The sequence below is a fragment of the Microtus pennsylvanicus genome, chromosome 6 (genome assembly GCF_037038515.1).
Source record: "Microtus pennsylvanicus isolate mMicPen1 chromosome 6, mMicPen1.hap1, whole genome shotgun sequence".
Taxonomy (NCBI): Eukaryota; Metazoa; Chordata; class Mammalia; order Rodentia; family Cricetidae; genus Microtus; species Microtus pennsylvanicus.
In genome coordinates, this window is record NC_134584.1 from 92,341,859 (window position 1) to 92,364,896 (window position 23,038).

The 23,038-nt window shown below is 41.8% G+C and overlaps 1 protein-coding gene across 3 annotated transcripts in view; it reads right to left on the minus strand.

The window, feature by feature from the left end:
- The window catches only part of Tox3 (TOX high mobility group box family member 3), a 107,594-nt gene that overhangs the window by 4,151 nt on the left and 80,405 nt on the right, over positions 1-23,038 (minus strand). For 2 of the 3 annotated variants that reach the window (XM_075976844.1, XM_075976842.1), the window contains exons 3-6: positions 19,422-19,676; positions 7,606-7,875; positions 3,414-3,641; positions 1,702-1,782 (exon numbers count right to left, since the gene is read on the minus strand). In XM_075976844.1, the coding sequence (XP_075832959.1) occupies positions 1,702-1,782; positions 3,414-3,641; positions 7,606-7,875; positions 19,422-19,676 (834 nt within the window). The remainder of the gene's footprint in view (positions 1-1,701; positions 1,783-3,413; positions 3,642-7,605; positions 7,876-19,421; positions 19,677-23,038) is intronic. The other variant, XM_075976843.1, reaches the window with a different exon arrangement.

Here is a 23,038-nt window from a genome sequence, read left to right on the forward strand (position 1 = left end):
ATTCTTCTGAACTCGGACCTCACCTATTACTTAATTCCTTTCAATCTGTCTAACTATAAATCCTAGGTCCCTGTGGACATCATTTACCAAATTTAAGAAAGTAAACTGAGCTTTAAATTTACCCTTTTGAAATTCTTTTGGTGAAAGGTCATTAAAGTACATTTGGAAACTCTGGTCCCAATATTTTAAGTTATCCCTTCTAAGTCTGTCACAGACCCTAGTTGTACTTGCTACTTCCCTTTCAGATAGTGATTCTCAGTTTAGACTCACACATGGTCACTTGCTGACACTCTGACTCACGAGGGTCACCTATCCTTGCCTCTAGGCAAACCAAAGGCAGACTCGCCCCTTGAGAAGCACACACTGCTGTTTTACCCACCTGTTAATCAGCCATACCTTTATGTGCTTGCATACACCCCAATCCCCATAGCCCATGGAGCCCACTCTCCATCCACTGCACACCTGAGTTCAGACTCAGTGTATTTGCCTGTGTGCATCTTCCAGAATCTCAGGGAAGAGGTTTCGCTATTGCCCTGATAAACGATTTCTCTCTAATGAAGTGGGAAGTGTCCTGAGAGCCGTCAACAAAGGCGGGAGGCCCTCTGTTGATCTCATTCAGCAGAACTGCCAGTGGTGGCTCGTCATACAAAAAAGAAACAGCTCGGGTGAACAAGAGAAGAAAGGGAAGAAGCCCTTTCAACGTGGCTTTGAGGCCTTATGGACTTGAGAGAACAATAAGGATGAAATGGAACTGGCTTCTTAGAAGAGAGGAGTCCAGTGTGAAAGCCCGCTAGTCTGAACTGTTTACCCCAGAACCCTTCTCAATTCTAGAAAGGCAAAACACCTCAGTAACTAATTGGTAAAATAATATAGAGGCTTAGGTCTGGTGGTGGGATTCCAGCAATAGAGTGCTTACTTGGTGTGTGTAAGGTTCTAGGTTCAATCACTAGGACTGCCAGATAGATGAGTAGATTTTGTGCGTGTATGTGTCTGTCTGTATGTATGTATGTATGTATGTAGGGGTGGACAGAGAGATAATGATGATGATAGGTAGACTGATTGATAATGATGATAGGAAGATTGATAGACATAATGATGATGACGGATCAATAATAATGATGATAAAGATAGACAGACAGACAGGCAGACAGACAGACAGAAAGAGAGAGTACACATTCATTTTGGATCAAGGGAATAATGACCTAGAAGAGAGCTGCTCTGGAATATTAGTGCCTTTTAAAATACATCACTGTATATTCTATGCATAATGCATATACTTTGTGTCTTAGTACTTGGAACATGATTTTATTTTAAATAATCATGAGACTTATTTATTTATATGATGTGAAACAAATGGCCAAAAATGCACCAGTGCTGATTACGATAATGTAACCACCAGAGAACTTATGGTAGGTTCAGAGATGCCTGACAAGCACACCTCCAGATACAAACCGGGGACCTTAACCTAGGTCCAACTCCTGACACAGGGGAAGCACAAGGGGCTGTTTAAAAGGTATCTATATGGCTACAAACACAAACAGAAAGAACAGCAAATCGGTCAGCAGTAATTCAGCCTCGGCAGCTTACAGGAGCTCCTGTTGTTCACACCATCAGGTGAATAGTGTCTAATGGAAAACTCTTAGGGAGCCACACAGAAGTTTCCAGCATACAAGGATGACTCCCACACTGCAGCAGGCTTACCTTAGAAACCAGGCTGGCCCGGTAGGCAGCCAGGGCCTTCAAGTATTCTTTCTTGGCAGCTTCTGTTTTCCTTTTATATACCTATTAAAATAAGACCACAATTAGCACCACCCTCAGGCTATAAATTCTTAGCTATAAACCTGCTGCACAAATTAGGTCACATAAACAGACCTCACCTAAAAACCTGGTCTCCCTGGCTTTGATTTTTCAAATGTTTCACACACACACACACACACACACACACACACACACACACACACGTATCAAGCCCTGTCACCTACACCCAAGTCCAAGTTTAGCGTTTACAGTTGAAAGGGAGAATGATCTCAAGTTGCTACTGAAAGCGTCACGCTAGGCTATCAACAAGCACCAACAAATGTCTCAAATTCTAGTAAAACTCGGTTTCTCCCCACAGGTCCTCCTAAACTGCATCAAATCAAAGCTTTATTGACAAATTCTAGGGGCTGATAAGATGGCTCAGCTGGTGGAGGCGTCTCCTGCTCACCCTGACAGAGCCCAGTCTTTGGAACTCATACACAGGAAGGAGAGATGTGCGTCCTGAAAGCCGGCCCTGATCTCTACACACATGCTGTGGTCTCCGGCACAAACTAAACATACATGCACATACATAATACATACATACACACACATAAACTTTTTTCATTAGACAAAAGGGAAAAGATGGAGGCATCTCAATCCTGGGCTTCTTTTGGAGAAACAAAGAGAAGTAGAAGCCGTAAATAATAAAAGATGGAAGACGGGCGGACTGAGATAAGGGAGTTTACTCAGTATTGAAACGTTACACAAGATTTGGGCTTCATTTTTCTTAAATAGTCTGATGGCTGGCCTTTAGAACCAAGTAGAACCCTTTCTTTAGAATATGGTAAGTTTGCGGTGCAGTCTCCTGGTTCCTTAGAATTGGGGGACAGAATGTGCTGTGCATGGCAGACAAACAGGCACAGTCAGCGGTCACACCACTGCCACGGGCAAGCTAACAAGGAGTTCGTGGTGTGCGTTTCCCCACTCCTCCCTTCTGAAGCAAGCGCTCTGTTTTAGCACTGATAGAAGTCTATTCTTCCATAGATACATAAAAGTCCTGTTAAAGGTAATTGGAGTTTTATGCAAGCAGGGGAGGACCAACTCCAAAGGACTCCATTCTTCCCTTCATTTGTGTTGAGGAGCTGAAGAGGGGAGCAGGCCCCTGAGGAAGTATCTCCCACCAGCATGGCTAATCTTTGAATACCTCTCGCACTACCTAGTTTAAAAAATGAACTTGGAATAAAATTTCAAATGCCCAGTGACAATAATGAGACATGCAGAGGCAGCTTCAAAGTTTAGAAACACACCAGGATAGCGTGAGGGTTCAGAACGATGATCAATGGGAAAGCAAGCAGGATGGATCTAATCCCTTTGTAGGGCCCTTTCTGAACAAAGGGGAAAATTCCACATTATTTAAAATGAAAAGATTATCATCAAAAGTTTAGGCTTGCAGGCTACTGCCCGGATTTCTTCCAAGTCTTCTGTGAGCAAATTTTGAACATGTACCCATAAGTCGACTAGAAAGCAATATAAGTAGAGCTGTTTGCATTTATCTGTGTGTGTTTCAGTTCATAGCTTAGACAAACGGGCTTTCTTACGAAGCAATCCTATCAGACGTAAGAAATAATCTGGTAGCTTTTTAAATATTTGCCCATGATGGACGCTTGCCTTACCTGCTTTTGCTCCTCTCCAAGGCTGTCCCACATAGATGCTACAATTTTTGAGACCTCTCCAAAGGTTGCATTGGGGTTTTGACCTTTAATTGCAGCCTGTGTGTCTCTGAAAAACAGGGCATATGCTGACACTGGCTTCTGAGGCTCATTGGGATCTTTCTTTTTCTTTTTCTTTGGAGTCTTGGGCTTCTTGCCAGCATCTGGGGCCGTTCTTTTCTCTCCAATGGCCTGTAAAGCAGGAAGAGAATTCACTGCCTGGAATGAACTTGCAGAGAATGCAGCAAGACTTACTCCAAGCCCTGGTTGCTCTTTGAAGGTTTTGTTAAGGACCATCAACAGATGAATCACCACCAAAGGCGGGGGAGGTGCAAACTTGCTTAGAGTTAACTGGACAGCCGAGATTAGCATTTAGAACACTGATTAATGAGACCCGGAAGTAGCTTCAGTATATTCGCAACATATGCTTTCCATGGTAATTATGAGTAATGAAAGCCAGAACACTCTGCACCAGGCTACGCTGTCTATATACAATGCTGCACCCACACGCAGGAGCACAACAGTTCAGTCAGAGCGGTTAGAAGGAAAACCTAATAACGTCTTGGATGTGGATCATATTCCGATATTTTAAACAAGGTCCCCTGCCACAGTTACGTGCCATCTGTATGACTGGTCAGAATTGATTTTTGTATAGCTGATTGTTTTTTTTTTCCTTTTTTACAAGAAGGTTGCTGTGCTAACGAGCCTCTGGAAGTGCAAACAGAAATTAGCTGTAATCACTACACTTGCACAATAAGAGGAAAGGTCACCTTTATTTTCTAAAACACTAACTTTCTAAAGGACAAGATAACGAGAAATAAAAAAAAATGTCACTTTAACTAGCGCTACAAAAGAAATGAATATGCTTCGTAACATTAACAGCATGTAAAAGAACACCAGCTGATATGTACGATCACCAAGACTAACAGGGGAGCTACAAGAAAGCTACTCATTATACAAGGTAAGCAACCCTGAACCCAACAGCACTACAGAGACATGGCCACAGTATGGACTCTCAAATTAGAAGCCTACATGTGATGCGGGTAGACATCCAAATGTATACACAGGCACACTTGGTGTTCATCTGCGGCTATCAGCCTTGTTTATTTACTGCATGTAGGTTTACCCACCACATACACGCACTGCTCATGGGAGCCAGAAGAGGGCACTGGGTCCCCGAAACGGGAGTTACAGAAGGTTGTGGACAGTCATGTCGGTGCTGGGAACCGAACCCAGGTCCTCGGCAAGAGCAAGTGCTCTTGACCACCCAGCTTTCCCTGCAGGTCCTATCGCCGGCTTCTTATTGACCACATCATAGCCACTGGTGAAGGAAGGTCAATGACCCACCAATCTCAGCTATCTCAGGTCTAGATCACAGGGCAAGCACAGTAAAGACATCGTCTGTGCTTAGTTTCATCAAGAATCCTCACGTGTTAGGCAAAAATCTGTTTAAAAGCCAGGGTTGGACCCGATGAACAATAATTGATCCAAGTTACTAAAAGATTAGGTTTTAATGATCTCGAATCTTAATTCAGATATTACAAGAGTTTTAAAACTTTCTAAATGGGGGTCATTTGGGATTTAATTCAGTTACTATAAATTCTTAGGGAGGAACAGAATAAACAGTAACTTTTCTTGGAGAACGCTGAATATTTAAACCTTTGAGAACCGCTGGCTGCCTTCCAGACTGTACTGTTTTTGAGTGACAGCCACATCTATAAAGCAATACAAATGGACTCGCTTCCCTTCCTATTGAAAGACCAGTCCCCATAACTTACACAGTTAGTTTGATAATTCTGTAGACTCCATAATCTTTTTTCTAAATTTTCACAATAAGTGAGACTTGCTTAATTCTACCCAATGACCTAAAGCTTGCTGGGGAAGCAGACATCTTTCAGTTGGACACTTTATGGGAGCAGGATTTTCTTTCAATGCAATGAGGATAAAGCAACGCAGCTTCAAATGGAGTCAAGTTTATTTCCTTCCCAGAGCAAAGTCTGGCAGTGCTGGTACTAACAGTATGCGGATTTCCCATGTCCTCTGTAGAGCCATATTCAAAAGTTGGCAGGTTCTGAGGCCTCTCTTGGCAAAGTACAATTACAATTTGTCCTAACCATCATTGCTTTCTAAGACCAAACTAGAAATGGAGACTCCCACGGTTTAAACAACTCATCAGGACACAGCCTCAAAAACCCCAAATAAGACAAAACCAAACCTCTTATATAGCTGACTTCAAAAGGCTAAGAATGCTAGAAAAATACCTTCACCAAAGAGTTATATGGTGATTACTTGAATCCTCCTTTTTCAGATAACTGGACTAAAATCTAACAAATTGGATTCTTAGTCTTCACATAAACCCAGACCCTCACTTAAAATGGAGTAAGGCAGGGAGCGGTCTTCTGGACAATTTCTGTTAGACACAGGACCTGAGTGCATGCAAGTGGAGGGAAGGATTCCAGCTGGCCATGAAAAGACAGACTTACCTGGCTAAGCAGTCACAGCCTGTGCCTCTTTCCCACCACCGTCAAGCCTCCATGAAGAAGCATATCACTAACTCTGCACCAGTCAGCTCTGTACTCGGCTGGGTGCTGATGGGACACTGTACAACCAAACCCCCCACTTTAAATCCCTGTGCCTTCTGCAATATCATTCTGGCTTCCCTCCTCTTCTCCTCGTCTCTCGTTCTTCTTTAGCTCCTCTTCTTTCCTTTGCTAGTTAAGATAACGATGCTCAGAGTTCCGGCCGTGACTTACTCCTTACATTGTCTGACACGTGGTCTCCAACTCCAAAGTTCCAACTCCGAAGGACTGGGGCCCAGTCTCAAATGTAAGCACCTCGAACTCCCTCGACTGTAGGCCAAACCCATCTACGCTGGCTCTCAGACCAAAATCCAGTTTCTCGTTTCCACTGTAGTACCACACCCCATCAGCACCCCTCATTAACCTGGTTTGCCATGCCCATTCTCTCCTCGGATGAGAAAAAACAAGCAAGCATAACAGTCTCTCCTAACTCATCTCCTTTTTTCCCTGACCTCATTGTGTACTGTGTTCCACAGAAGACCAAAGTGCTTCTTCTAAAGCATCAGTCTGATTACATCATCCCTGTGTACAAATGATCAGTCTTCAATTACTACGCCAACCACACGCCCAAACCATTTCTTCTCTTTCTGTCCTTTCCTATATCAAACTTCATGGCACTCATAAATGGACACACAGAATGCTGGCCCCTCTCCTCTGGCTCACAAACCTTTATGCATCCTCCCAGACCTAATTCAAATACAATTTCCTTAATAAAGTCTTCCTTAATTCACTATCCCAAACAGAAGTGATTAAAATCTCCGCACACTTGGTGGCATCAATTACGCCACTAATCACACCGAGAGCTAGTCTTAACGTTGGTATTCAGAACCAGAAGAGGAGTCCTTTGGGCAACATTGCTTTCTTTTTTCTTTCTTTTTCTTTTTCTTTCAGTGGTGCAGGGATTGAAGCTCAGAGCCTTGCACACCCACCACACCCACTTCTTAAAAATCTGCACACCACTAAAACCAAGAAAACTGACACACACAGAATAGATCTAGAATGCACTATTAGTAAAAGCGTAATGGGTAAGCACACATCACAGTGCTCATTTTCATTGACGATACCTGTTTGGGCACCCAGAGAAGTCACACCTACAATCTGTATGTACTCAAAAGTGTATTCTCCGTGGTAAAAGCAAAGGCACAGAATAAGTCAAACCCACCAAGCGGCCCTCCCTGAGATACGGCACTACTGAAATGGGGCCTGCCAACAAAGGGATGAAACTTTCTCATATCAGCAACCTGAACACTTTTGAATTCCTGAAGTGTCTAGAGTATCTGGAAATGGAGTATAGGCCCTCATTTGCAGGGCAGAACAGTTAAGCCTAAAAAGACTTAAGGGATTTGCCTTATAGCTTTTGGAAACCTGGTCTCCCAACTTCTGTTCCAGGACCCTTTCCCCAAAAGTTGTGTGAAGAAAAACAACATCAACAGACCCCAAAACTTGAACCACCACCAATAGAAAGGTCTCTCCAAATGCATGAAGAAAAAGGTGGTACCATGAATGTGATCTGTAATATAAGCAGGCACTTGGCTCAACTGTCCGCTAGGCTCCACACTAGGCCACCTCTGACTTACTCTGTTTGCCTCATCAGCATCCTCCTCGTTGATGGAGCTGGAAGGGGAAGGAGTGGCTGATTTGCTTGCTGGAGGGGATGGAGATGTGTGGGGCACACTGGCCCCTCCCAAATTCAAGCCCAGCTGCGCACTGAGCTGAGACTGGTTGATGGTGGTCAGCTGGGCAGGAGGCATGATCCCGGAGCGAGCAGCATCGGTCATGTGGACAATGGACCTCATGATCATGGAGGGATCCTGGCGGTACTGTGCCACTTGTGGGTGGCTCTGGTCCTACAAAGAGAAGAGCAAAGGGGAAAGGAGTTTAGTTTTCCCCAAGAGCAATGACCTTGCAAGGCTAGCGACTATGTAGGTGGGTCAGAGCCACTGCAGCTTTGACAAGACGTTTAGATACACGCCACGAAGATGAAAAGTCAGAAGCACAAAATGCGAAGATGCAACCCAGCTGTCTTGCTGTAAGCCAGTCCTTGGATGACCTTCTTTAAAACACAGTTTTCCAAAGGAGACCAACCCTCTAGGGGTTCAGCAATGAGTATGCATCCTTCTCACACCCAGCAGTGGTCCCATGACCCTCTAGCCCACTGTGTGCGAGGAGGACCCGTCCTCTGATGTACCCTTGTGGAAATGTAAATTCCCAGCAGAGAGCAACCAGAGAGACATGGAGCTGTGGTTTCACAGAACAGACTCTGTCGGCAGCGTAGAGAATCCCTTCTGTGCAGTCTCGCGCTAACCAAGGTCCTCGTGGTTCCGAATTACATGGCCAAGGGCATTTGGAAGTCATTCAGTGTCTTGGCTCCCACACTGGTGCTTTCATTTAAACCCACTTTGTTTTTCTTTACTTTGGATAACCAACCATGATTTAATGTTCTAATACTTCTAAAAATATTTGGGACGAGCAGGTGGGGACATCCCCGTCAACATTAGTTTTCTGTGAAAATTATTTCCCTGACTTCAGAAGTAGCCTTCCTTGTTTGGGGAAGTTATGTAAAACCATTAAGGCTATTGCTGCCTTGTTCTATTTCCTTCCTTTTTAATACCAAAGAAAGCGAAATAAAGACATGCCTTTCTGGCCACTTCTTTCAGACTTGTCATTTGCAGTGAGCCTTTGATTTTACTAAAACCTAATTCTCCTGACTCCCAGGGACCTAGAATCTCACTTTATAGACAAGGTGAAGGTTTCCTTCCTGTTCCTCTTTGGATTCTTTCTGGTAAGGCTTTTTTTTTCCTTCTAAAATAAGCAAACGAATTGTCAGTAGCTACACTGAGCAGTCTCAATTACACAGTCTTCCTGCCACTAAGCAAGAAGCCATGTCACAGAAAACTGGCTGCATAAATGATGACCTCACCATGCTACAGAGCATGAGGAAGCTTTTAAAGCAGGGATTTAGAGTGGTGTGTACAGAGCTAAAGCTGGGTTTCTCAATCTCGGCTCTACTGACACCCTGGACCAGGTAACTGGAGGTGTCGGCTGTGTCCTCTGGGTTCTGGGGTACCTCTGCAGCATCCTCAGCCTCCGCCCACTAGAAGTTAGCAGCCCCCCTCCCCTATAGAAATGGTTTGGGGGGACAAAATCACTTCCATGTAGTGTCTATTGGGCTAGAGTGGCATCCAAGATGGGAAAAGATAAACTGGGGTATAACTGTAGAAAGTCCTTTTTTATGTTTTAAAAAGTAACCTTAACTGTTAATACTGGTCACACTATAAGAGAGGATTGGAGGGGCTGGAGAGATGGCTCAGAGGTTAAGAGCATTGCCTGCTCTTCCAAAGGTCCTGAGTTCAATTCCCAGCAACCACATGGTGGCTCACAACCATCTGTAATGGGGTCTGGTGCCCTCTTCTGGCCTTCAGGCATACACAGAGACAGAATATTGTGTACATAATAAATGAAGAAAGAAAGAAAGAAAGAAAGAAAGAAAGAAAGAAAGAAAGAAAGAAAGAAAGAAAGTAAGTGAGGGAGGGAGGATTGGAGCAACAAGAAGAGGTCTTAACTTTTCCTCAGAAATATAAAATAAATACATAAATATAAACACAAACAAAACAAGTGGAAACTAAAGCACGACTCGGGCAAAACAGAATAGAAGAGAGCACAAAAGATTAAATCGAAGTTTAATAATTTTTGTTTTGTTTGAAAGAAGGTCTAGTGTAGCCCAGGCTGGCTTTAAACGTAGCCATGGCTGGCTGTGAACTCTTGATTTTGTTTGAAACAGGGTCTCATGTAGTCCAGGCGGACCTCAAAATTACTATGTAACCAAGGCTAGTCCCAAACATCTAATCCTCCTTGACTCTGTCTTCAAAGTGTTGGGGTTACAAGACATTTCCCCCCAGAAATCCTGAGCTATTGACCAGTCTTTCATGTTCTTTTGAGCTTCTACCATTGTTCATTGTTACTTCGACTCTCAGTCATAGCTTATTGATTCATGTTATTTTAATATCTTCTGGGATGTTTTCTTACTCTTTTCAGATTTACCTCTGAACATTTTAAAGCTGTCACAAAGCAACTTCCAGAGTATATACTTAAATACATTTAATTTTGACTGGGCAATAATGCCACAGTTAACTGCCATGGTCATGTTAACTAAGTCTGAGTATAAGGCTTCAGCCTCCACAGAGGAGTGACCTGACGCTCATTGTTCCAAAGCCTGCCAAAATCAGCCCAGGTAGGTGCTTACTGGCTGGCCACCAAACGCAGCATTTCGGATGGATTCTCATCAGCAAAATGGCAGCCAAGAACCAAGCCCTCCAGACAGAGGTCACCTGCCACTCATATCTTTATTATGGAGCTGGCTGCTCTGGGGCTCTCTTGATGGGGGACTGGCAAGGAACCCTCTCTGGGTGTTTCCTGGATGCTGTGATCTGGGCTAACCTCAGCATGTGCTTCCTCATTTAACCCCTGGGACTGGGTACTAATACTGCTCCAGTCCTTAGACAGACATGGCTGAGTCCATGGGTCACTCCTCACTGACTGGTGACTCTTGCTCAATAGAAAAATGGGGCTCTAATGAGCCATGCTACCCTAAGGGCAGATGTGCCAGCAGAAAGAAAGAGAACGGACCCCGGGCTTTCCACCGCCACCATCCATTTGCTTTCTAAACTGAGTTCTCTAACTCATTATATTTCATTTAAAAAGGCAGTGCTTGCCTGCAGTTGGGGAATTATTGTGAAGCATATTGGTGGCAAGGCCAAGGCTTTGCCAAAATAAAGTCTCCGAACCCAAAAGTTGTCAACCCCATTCTCCCATCCTTTGTATTTCCCAAAGGACAAGATATCCGCAACTCTCTGGAATACATTCAAGGAAACTCCCATTCACATAATCTACTCATCGGAATGTGCCAATATTCCTCATGGCTCACGGTCACCCTGTCACAGCTTCCTATGTTGGAGGACTATCATTAAGATGAATGGACATAGTGCCTATAGACTACACTACAGATTTTATAGCATAGAGGTTCAAGCTTCTGTAGAGCCACCCATTAACAACTGCTCAGAAGCACTTGAACTCATCAGTTCCCATCATTTTCTATTACAGAAGTAATCTTTAAAAGATATAGGGAGTTCTTAGGACTCCCTATTATTTTCCCCAAAGAAGGTCAGTTCCTCTTCCAAAGTTCATACTGAGCATCTAACAGGCACCCATTCTCAATCTTTGGAAACTAAAACCAGTCACACATGATTCTCTGAAACATCCTACAGATGTGAAGATGGCACGTCATATGTTTACTGTAATCAAGCAAGGGACAGAAGACCTCACAGCTTTTCCCAGTAGGAATAACAAAGAAACACACAACCAAATCCAAAACCCAAAGAAACATAACTGGTTTTTATAAATCATTTCCTCTATGCAAAATTAGGTCTTGAAAGACCTTTCAGCAGTAACTTTCATGGGCAAGCAAGTCCTGGTCAGGAAGAGACCTCTGTAAAGTTACACGATTTGAATAGTAGGCACCCTTACATTTATTTATTCATTTGTTCATCTGTTTATTTAAATTTGTATTTGTGGTTCTGGGTTCAAACTTAGGATCTCACTCACGTTAAGCAAGGACCATAACAATAGGTTAATGTGTTCATTCAACACTTGAGAAAAAAACTCATGATCCAAGCCAAGGGAGCTTCATGTGCAAGCTGAGGGTGACAGTAGAGAGTGTCACAGGTGCTGGGGGCAGAATTATTCAGGGGAGGAAAAATAGGACAGGAGTGGACAGATGGCAAAGGGCCAGAGGAGACAAGGTAGAAAGATAACAGGATATTTCCTTCACAAAAAGTCCCAAGAGCTAAGGCACAAAATGTTCAGGTAACCAGCCAATCAGTGTCTGAAGAGAACTCAAGGATTAATATCCAACTGTTGAAGGTCACTGGGGATGGGCAGACTTGGGTCCTCATGATCTTTCATGGGCAAGTATTGCTGGCCATCTCTGGGCCTGGGAGTACCACACATCTACATGGCCCCAACAAAAGGGTCGCTGCTATGAGGGTTGCTCCTCCCTGCATTTGGTCAAGGGGTCTCTTCATTTTTAAACAAGAAGCTTAATCAATGGCCATTTCTGGAAGTAGTTCCATGTTTCCTTAATTTGCCCAAAGCCCTGCCTATTATTAGATATTAAACATTTAACTGCATTTTATTTAAACTGTGTGTGTGTGTGTGCGCGCAGGCATGTGTGTTTAGCTATGCACACATGAGCACAGGTACCTGGGCAGGCCGGAAGAGGGCACTGGATCCCCTGAAGCTCTAGTTACAAGCTTTTGTGAGTTTGTAATCTAGTGTGGGTGCTGAGAACCAAATTCCAGTAATCTGCAAGAGCAGCAGACAATCTTAACCACTGAGCCATCTTTCCTGACCCCAAATCGAACTGTTAACATGTGGACAATTTTGTATTAGTAAACAAACATCTCATCACTAAAATAATGAAAGACTCAGCCCATAGGTGGTGAGCCAAACACCAGATAATTACTCAGAGGAAGAAGTCATAACCTGGTGGTCTATGAACCCTGAGAGCTGCCTAAGTTTACAGCCCAAGGTCTGCTTTCCTTCATGTGGAGACAAAAGAAAGGTGTGAAAGGAACATTATCTCCCAACACGATTTTCTCCTTGACTTGCCAACACTAAAAGACCACTGAGAAAAAAAACCTTCCTGACCATGTAAGTCCCCACTACACAACCATGATCGCAAATGGCACATAAGACTAGGGACAGGGGCAGGTCTGTACAGTGTGCTCTCATTGCCTGAGCCAGGAAAACTCAAATCTCCTTCATATTGAAATCCTTGTCACGCCTGAGTACTGAGCAGCAGTTCATCTCGACAGAGAGAAATATTCCCACTAGCATTTCTCCCCAAATGTAAACTATAGGCCTTTACTTTTATTTTTTCCTTTAAATATTACATATTATTTTTCTGTTTCTTACAGTCATTAAATAAAGCTTCCTCCCATCTGGGTTGATCTCATCATAAGAGGCATTTTAAATTTCATATGCAAATGTATTTAAGTGCCTTCTACTTGCGGTGTCGAGGAAATTTTCTCTCTAACAACCCAACATCAGGTTTTCACACTGGAGGACAACATCTAATTAAGAAGCAAATAACCCAAATATGAGAGAGTGTGACTAAATAGATTTTCACCAAGGCAGTTTTTAATCAATATTTCCCAAGAACTGGAATAATTAAACAATTATCTGTAATAAATATTACATTGTATTAAAAATACCCGAGTAGCTGCAAATAAGAAATATAGGCCAGCAATTATATGCTCAATTATTCAATCATGTCCTATAGCAATGTTAAAATTTTATTTATAAATTAACAACAATCATGCAAACAGTTATGCTTACCCAGTAATACTTCCAATCCCTAGACCATGCAGCAGACGCCACTAAGCAAGCCAGCAAGAATCACAGACTCCTACTGGACCAATTGTATTTCTAATATTTACTTTTCTATACTTAGTTGTGTGTGTGTGTGTGTGTGTGTGTGTGTGTGTGTGTGTTGTGGTGGGGTACAGCCACATGAGTACAGGTGCCTATGGAAGCCAGAGGCAGTCATTCCCCTGGAACTGGAATTAGAGGTGGTTGTGAGCCACCCAATGTGAGTGTGGAGGAAAAAGGGACCAAATTCGGCTCTTCGGCAAGAGCAGTCTGAGCTAAGCGCTGAGTCATCTCTCCAACCCCCATTCCACCAACTTCCCATTCAAAGTATCTGCGCTGGTCAATGTTCCTTAATCGCGACTCTCAGGTTTATGATCTTATACATGATCTCATGTTTATGATTTACCCACAGGGAATTTTATACAGAATCATCTCACTTTAATTAGCAGTTTCTCTGCAAAATGAAAGCTCCCAGTTTGTTATCAAGCACTCAATGGCTTGTCACTCACATCTCCATGATGCTTCTTTGTCTTAGCAGAGTCAGCACCATGATTATTTCCTATATTAGGAGGAATCCCAGCTTTCCAACTGTTTATTCTCTAAGTTTCCTTCCCTTCAATTTGGAGTCGCAGTCAAGTATGCCTTATAATGAACAAATATGCTTTCCCCGTCCTTCCCTCCCTTCATTCAGATATCGGAGAGATGAGATAGCCCCAGACCCAGGCCAGCCCCCGATGCCAATAAGTAGCAGCAGGCAAGCTCCCTGCCCTCCTGGAGCTTCTATATTCTTGTGAGGGTAGGGGAGGGAGTGGTGGCAATCTGTCAAGTGCTGCGGCAGTCAGGATCTGGGACCAGCACCCAGAGTGACCTCCCTTCAACACTGTGCCATCACGTCAGGCTGTATCCAGGAACCTGGACTTTCTAAGATGGCGCCTCTGTAGTCCCCCAGCACTGACTGACAAGGTCTGGAGACAACTAACTATAAAAGACACAGGCTCCAGAGAGGACACATGGTACTAAGGTGACCATGTCACTGTTGAAGAAGAGCTCCCTTCAAAACTCACCAAGTCGGCTGCCATGCACGCCGGCTAACTGAGATTATTAGTTCTGAGCACATGCCTGCTTTTCTAGATAACCCTGACTCTGACCTTAAAGGCAGCATAGCACCCCCGTGAGAGGGCCAAGCAGAAAGAATATTTCAAGCATCGGGTGGTTCGAGGCTATCTGCTCCACTGAGAAGGGCGACAGGAGGAAGTGTGTCTGGTGTATTTGCCTGTCAGTCCAACAGAGCAAACTACGTGAAAGGTGTCTTTGATGATAACCATCTCTAGGCATTGAGACTGTGAGTTTTGATACTCTAGAGAGGATGCACTGATTGTAAAACAAACAAACAAACAATACCGTAAGTAATAATATAATCCATTTCTAATAATTAATCGCCCACAGTGCTTAGTAGGTGCTAGCTTTTGCTAGTGGTTAATGGGCTTGGATTTTGTAATTCAGACTTGGCTTAGTGGAGGCCTTGCCCACTGAAAGTGAGGGATTTGCTTCTTTTTCATTGTTAACGAACAGTGTAAATGGTTTTGACAGCAACCTGACTTAAAATACACAGGCACAGCAATCATTCAATCTGTATGAGAACTCGCCGGTCCCCGATGGCTGAGCGGTAACCATCCTATGGAATTCAGCAGCACAGCCTCTGTTGACAATGGCAATGAACATGTTCATAATAATAATAAGGGCTTGTTTTAATAGAACGTTCCACACATTAAACACATTAATGACCCATGAAATAACTGTTTTATCTGTAACACATTAAGCGACATTACTAAAAACAATGTATTAATTGGTAGTGGGCTATTTCTTTGAATGTAAGCTTTTTTTTTTCTTTGAAAGTATAAGAGAGCAGGAAAATCATTTCAGAGAGACAAAAATAACTTAATCAAAATTAGAACCATGCCGACTGTGTAAAGAAAGAAAAACTTGTAAAATACGTCACACTGCAATAAACTCCCACTTTTCTGATCATAAATACTATCTCCCTGGACTGCGGGTTAAGCATGATATTTGCATGTGAAGTGCTCAGACTCCGAAGCCTGAGTCCTTCCACAGCCTTTTCCCTCTCTCTCCTGAACTTATCTAGACACTTCACACTCAAATGTGCTTCCTTTAACCCCCCTTCTCAATTTTCGACCACCACCTCTGATGCGCTCGCTACAGCACCAACACACCATGTACACACACACACACACACACGCTACCACAAATAAATCCAAAGCAACATCAAACCGAACACACAGACCCTCTACATAGGAAATATAATGCAGGCAAAAAAACGTGTGTGAATTATCAGTGTGTTTTATAAATTCTCTTTTGGGGGGGTGGCATACAAAATATCAAACTAGAGACAATTACTTCACTGTCTGTTTCGCAGATATCAAAGCGAATTTTGAAATTCATCAAAGCTAACCTTCTGTTATGTACAACAGGCTGAGCTGAAAGGAATGTTAACAAGTTCAATTTTCATTCAATCAGCAGTACTGCTCTCCGAAATGTTTCATTGCAGGACAGAAATAAAAATAATCTATATGGTAATTATGAGAATGAATCCCCCAGTAACTTTCAGCTACATGAAAGGTCAGTTCTATTCAAGATATTTTATCAGCCCCCTGCACATACTCCTGTCCTGTCATTTTAAATCTGAACAGCATTTTATTTTCCCATTTACAGCTACCTGCAGAATTAAGTACTTAAGCCAAATAAGAAAAAAAAAAGAGGGGGGAAAAAAGAATAAGAAATGTTGAATGCTGGCAAAGGCTATAATAGCATAGAGATAAATCGTTCATCTGCTCTCTCTCAAGCCTCTGGGGCTGCAGATTTTTCTTCTCCTGGTGCACTGTGGGTATTCAAAACTTGTTCAACATGATTTCATTTCATTTCAGGCACTGCCTGAGAAAACTAAATTACAGAATCAATCATACAGAAGGTCAGAGTGAGACTTCATTACAAGTATTGCATGCTTGCATGAATATCTTTCATTTATGACTGACCCAATATGTCACAATAGCTGTCTAGTAAAAATAATCCACTTTCTGAAATTGATGTACTACTGATGTCGGTGCTACTCAGCAGGCTGGGCAGATTATGGAGAGGTGTTACAGAAAAAAAAAAAAGAGAAAACCTTTGGAGCTTCATTGTCGGTTTTCAGAACTGCAATCTTTTGTAGATTAAAATAACTTCCAGATGATCAGCCAAACTGACAATAATGCTTAAAGGTAACAAATTTTTAAGTAAAATCTACTGTTGCTTTCGATCTGCCCAACCACATCCTGTTTTAAAACCTCCGTGCCCCCTACAAGCAAATCAAGGTTCTCCTTTGAAGCTCCAAATGCAGGGACCTTCGGTTTTTCAGCAGTTCTCTTTTGAATAGCAGAGGGGGATTTGCATACTCTGAAATGGGAATGCTAATCACTGCATTCTCCTTACTCTCTTCCTCTTCGCTCCTGCTTTCTGTTTTTAAATATAATGGCACAAATTTTAGGAAGAGAACCGTGTTGTGCTTGCTGCCAGCAATAACGCCGCTGATCAGCCCGGTGACAAACTGTCAGTCTCCCTTTTAAAGCAAAGGCGATGGAGCTCTGAGGAAAAGCTGGTGCGATGTGACATAAACAAACTGGCTTTTCTTCTTATATGATAGACTTAATTCACCATAGCAATCCCGCACAGACAGCCATATTCTTTTGGATAATAAAACATGTTACTTGCATAAGGTATGGACTATCCCACGTGCACTAGGATGCTGGGTGTATATATACAGTATTATTTATTATTTCTGTGTTGACCTTCCTACTGGAAATCTCCGAGGAGGTTTCTGTAGAGTATTATGATGTAGCCAGCAACTCGGTACCCAGAGGGAGATAGAGAAGAACCTTGACATAACCTATTTTTAACCATGCCTCTGGCGATTCTGAATTCAAGTTTACAGGTGAACATGCCAGGAGTCTACAGAACAAAGTCTATGACACATTGTATTCATCATAATTCTGTCCTGGTACATTTTATTTTTCCCAACATTTGTGATTTAAAATCCCATGACATTTTTCAAGGTGAAATTCTACTAGAATTTCCAACAAGATTAGTTTGCTTCAAGCCAAAATAAATAGCATTCGGGTTGAGCGGAACTTCAAACCAGTACCCATGGCCGTGATGAGGTCCATGTAAACACAAGAGCCTGTACTTAAAGTACCAATACTTAAAAAAAAAATCAATGGAATAATTGAACTGCTTTAATGATTAGCCATACATACAAAGAAAGCATTAAAAATTGAGTCCTTGATTCCAGCGGCAGCCTGGGAAAGCATTGTCTTTAAGTGTATGTGAATATCATAATTATTTTATGATTCCATCTTTAGTTCTTTCCAATATAGTAAATTCAATTGACCATGAAATGAAATTTCATAGTCAAAATGCCTCCTTTACACTTTTTTATAGCAGCAATAACAAGTTTTACAGCTCTGAGGCAAGGTAATTCATCAGATGTTTAATTTAAAGGCAGATTCTTATATTACTAATAAATATTTACCAATTTAATAAAGTACACATTTTAGCATATATTATATGGTCTTTTAAGTATTTCTGCAACTTGAATGAGCCTGGCTGAGCATCTCTGACTATGGCCAGCCACAGTAAACCCCCTTGGTGACTAAACACCCTTTTTATCTTTATTATTTTCCAAGTACATTACAAGCTAGACTGTAGAGGAAGATAGAACCCTCCATTCTGTATCAAAGGGACAAAAATGTAAGAAAGTCCACAGGAAACAATTATCTGTGATGTCAGGGAACATTTATGAATACTTAATGACTATTTCCTGCCCGCTCACTGCCTTCTTCCCTCACCAAAAAAAAAAAAAAGTAAAAATGAAAACCTTCGGTTTAGCTCAAACACAAAAGATCACAGGCAAAGAAAATTATATTGCCGAAATCCTATTTGGGAAAGTAATCTTACATTTCAGAAAGCACACTGAATCTTTGCACTGTTAATCCACTACATATTTTGCAATCATACGCTGTTATCTGGGGAATTAAAAATGAAACCAATAAACATCACTACAGCACAGAGAAATATGTAAACAAGCAGTAGGATTTGTTTTTGTTATACCAACACATCTGTCTCGTTTTATCAGGGTTTTAAAGAAAGGGCCCTATACACTATTAATCTTGTTTTAAGATGCCTGGTTAGTACCTTACCTCCACAGGCACAAATGCACTATGAACTGTGCTGAAATACAAAGACACAATCCCAGCAGAAGAGTGTAAAATACTTAAGCAGATTTACTCCGGTGATTGCTGACTATAATTGCACACTAAGAAAAATAGAAATAAAATTATCGCATTAGTAATCTTTGCTCTCTGGAGTGTCTTATTCGATGTTTGTGACAATGAATAACACAATTAGGTATCTTTCACACAGTAACTCAGGCCGTATTTTCCTCTGCTGGTTACAAGCAGCCTTTCCCCTGTCTTCTGTATCACAGTTTGGTGTTTGATTCAAGAGGAGAACAAACTATGTATCATACACATTATGCTTTAACTCAAGTTCAAAAACCCTGGGCACGTAAGACAGGCTTGCACATTTAAAGGCTCGCCTGAGTAAACTCTCACTACCAGCTCACCTTCCTATTGAAACAAAGGCAGGAGAAGACCAGCTAGCTTCAAAAAGCAGTGAGCAGCCTCCCTAAAGTTCATTTCCTATGGGATGACTCTTCTTGGCCATCGTCTATGGCTGTCAATCACCCAATACCAGAAGACAGTAACCTAGTACTACCTATGTCTAAAGGGTAATCAGAGTATAATCCAAGTGCCCATCATCAGACCGGCATTATTTGTGAACACAGCCCCTCAGGTCCTCACCGCGTGAGGACACGCGATAAAGAGCAGTCACAGGTAACAGGTGGCTTGCTTACCATCTGCAGCCCATTGCTATGCAGGACGCCATCTTGCTCCACCAGATTTCTTGAGATGGTAATGGAAGGAAGATCCAGGCTTTGTGGGGGAAACTGGGGTGTGAACTCATTTCCCTGGGAAGGCAACGGATCGCTGAGAGCCTGAAAGGGTAGCAGTACGTCAGGCATGCCCAGGGTGGGGTCCGACTCCGGAGGAGGCGTGATTGGTGGAATTTCAAACTCTTCATCCCCAAGGCTTGGTGTGTGGAATGTCTGCTAAAAGGAAACAAAATGCAGACACCCTCACATGCGGTTCCTGTGTTTTATCCCTCCTTAGAGAGACGAAGAGAGACTTACCGTGAAAACATTACATATCTAGGCCAAATATTTATTTCTCAGATGAAAACATTTTAAACACAGATTTCCATATATAAAGTTTTGCTGATCATTCTGATTAAAGATTTAAGTCTCATTATCATATGGTTTTAATGGAGTATCAGTATTAACAGTTTTTTAATGCGTACTTAATTAGCAACATCTGTCTTTGTTGTTAGCTGGAGCATCGGCGACATTAGATTTGGCTATATAACAAATTGCCACTTTATTGATATGTTAGCGAAACAGCTCAAATCGCTTACGCGATCCACATGCTTCATAAAACGCCGGCGATTTTGTGGCACGCACGCACACACAACATTAACCCAGAAGTGAATGGTACACGTGTTTACTTTCTGCCACAACCTATAAAACAAGTAATATTAAATTTGTGGTTTGGCTTTTAAATTTTTCTTTATTGGCGTATTCCCAAGTGGAATAAATGCCTGTATGGAGATTGTTATTGTCTCATGCAACGGTTTCTGTCAGGACTATTGTGGCTCATATTAAAAGATGCCGGTGCTTTTATTGAAACTATAAGGAGAATGGTGTCCTTTTGCATGAACATTTCCATATGCATTTATAGGAACACCATCTACCAGGCTGCAGCTTCTAAAGACTACCCGGAGAGTGCAAAGCCATACTGACAGAGCTACACTAATCATATGGGCTCTGTCTAGTCACTTAGTTAGATAATGCTATGTTTTAGAACCTATGAAATCTTAGCGTGTTGTTTTTAATGAACGGTACTGACGTTCATACAGGCTGTGTTTTAAAGTGGGGTCTTTGGAGAATTATCAGGGCTGCCTTGCATTCCAACTACGTGAAACATCTTTCTTGTACCATGTAGTTCATGTGGGGAGGGAAGAGAACAAAGATCCAGGATTATTATAACTATATATACGTATATACACCTACATTTTGGTGAGGTATGGGATTTGGGGGGATGTTCAGATATCTTTTTTTTTTTATTATTCCTAGCTAAGAGGGTCACAGATGCAGTTCATTTATTATTAATAGTATTTGAAAGACTGAACTGGCATGGGGTAATCGGACTCTGCTATTATTGATAAAGAGAGCTAATTAAGAGCTGAAATCATCATTCTTCAAACTCTTAATTACGATGCTATAGAATAACTACTACCTGAAAGGGACAGAGAAGCAAGGTCCACATAGGGGTGGGGTTCAAACAGAAGCATTTTTTGCACCTCACCAAAGGAAAGAGTTCATGAACCAAAGGACTTGATAGCAGGGCAAGTGGCCACCTTGAGGACCTTGGTAGACTCAATAAACGCAAAACCACTGCAACCTCATAAAGCATTTTAGAGCGAGAATGAAGCATTTGATACTCTGACATGGGCATTCTTGCAAGGATTCCCCCCCCCCCCCCCGCAATGTCAGCCTCTTACTGTGATACCCTGCGTTCTTAGCAACAAAGGGATGAATTGGCCACAAACGCGGTTGGCTAATGAACGTAACCCTATGGCTGCGTTCACTGTTATTTTGGCACTAATGTGGTCTAGTAACAGATGCAACTGTAATTTGTGACTCATTTGCTACTCCATTACTGCTTAATGAAATCTAACATATCACATTAACAATACGGATAAACACTCATTCTTGATATGTGGCATTTGGCTGTTTTCATTACCACTGTAATTAACACTTGAAATATTATTTCAATAAATATTTAAAGTACTTTAAAAATGGTCAGAGTAATCACGACACAGAGAGAAAACATGGCGCTAATGTGTGAATTTCAAACCTAGAGCACCCTGGTCCCTGCAGTGTTATTTGCAGGACACTGCCCACATGAAGGAAACTGGTTTCAGGCACTATTGAGGCTTTATAGCATGCCAAGCTAAAGTCCTCCAGAATTAGTTCACACTCATTAAAATGTTTAAAAGAATACAGATAAATTTACTTTGAATGTAGTGATTGGGAAATCAGATGAACACTATCACGGGGCGCATTAGCATTTACTCTGCTTTATTTTTTTGATCACGGAAAGTTGCACCGTGAAGCCGTTACACAAGATCTTAAACTCCAATAGAAAGCATACCTCAGGCTAGGCACTCAAAATTAAAGAGGTTTTCAATTTTTATTTTTGCTAAGGAATATAGAGAGACATGTTATATATAATATCTCCCCGTGGCATAATCCTTTTTAAAGACACATTAATTTTAAGTTAGAAGCTATATATGTCTACATTGACCTAATAAAACAATGTAATGAAATAACATTGTAATATGTAACCAAGGAGATGCTAAAATCTTAACTGCGTTTAAAGAGAGGTAAAATATTACATATGAAGTCTTCCACGGAGAAAGGAGAGATAAACGTCAAATTTAATATTAAGTACTGCAAATCCCAAACGTTGTTTTCTGAAAGAATACAAGTCACCACAAATTCCCATCAACAATGAAAAGACATGGCCTTTCGATCAAATTAATCATTTAGCATTTATGTGATCAATTTCGACAGATATTGACTTTCCAGTGTTTACCTGGAACATGTTAAAGTAGTATGTGCATGTTTAAATACCATCTGTACTGAAATGTTCAAAACATTTGTTCCTTTTGATAAGAATGCAAATCTGGAGAACTGTTGTATCAACACATAACAGCCGACGTCTGACACGGTGAATTATCACAGCTGGAATTAAATTGTTTCTGAACAGCTGCTAGCGGCACAGCTTTCATCAATGTTTGATTCAAATGTAGAGGGGAGAAAAAAATCCCCCAGAATGAAACATCATGTTGTCCTTACAGATGGGGTTTGTGTTCATTATCCCAAACAGCACAGCAGCCAGTGCCAAACCGTATTCCTGTATCTAAGCTCTCTTCTGGCTGGAGAGATGATGGCCATCGGAAAATGATTAATTGACAAAGACCCTTACTTTTCGAGTCTCCACTTCCGCTCAGAATTTTTAGACATTAATTTCTCTCATATCACTTGCTCCCCTGTACCAAGATCATTTGCAAAGCCATTATTATTTTCGGTCTCTGGGGTCAAGCTAGTTCACTCTCCAATATCTGAATGTATTTGGAAGATGAAGACTTTTTATTGCCCGAGCCGCAGAGGAACTGTTCCATTTGGATCCATTTCATCCTTCTGTTAGTTCTTGTTTGAAAATGTTCAATCTCACACAATCTACCCTTTTAGGAAAGCGTTTTTCCTGATCTAATCAAGTACCTTGAGGTGGGTTGTTTTTGTTTTTGGAAGGTATGCCAATGAGACCACACAAAGGTGGGAGGTCACTG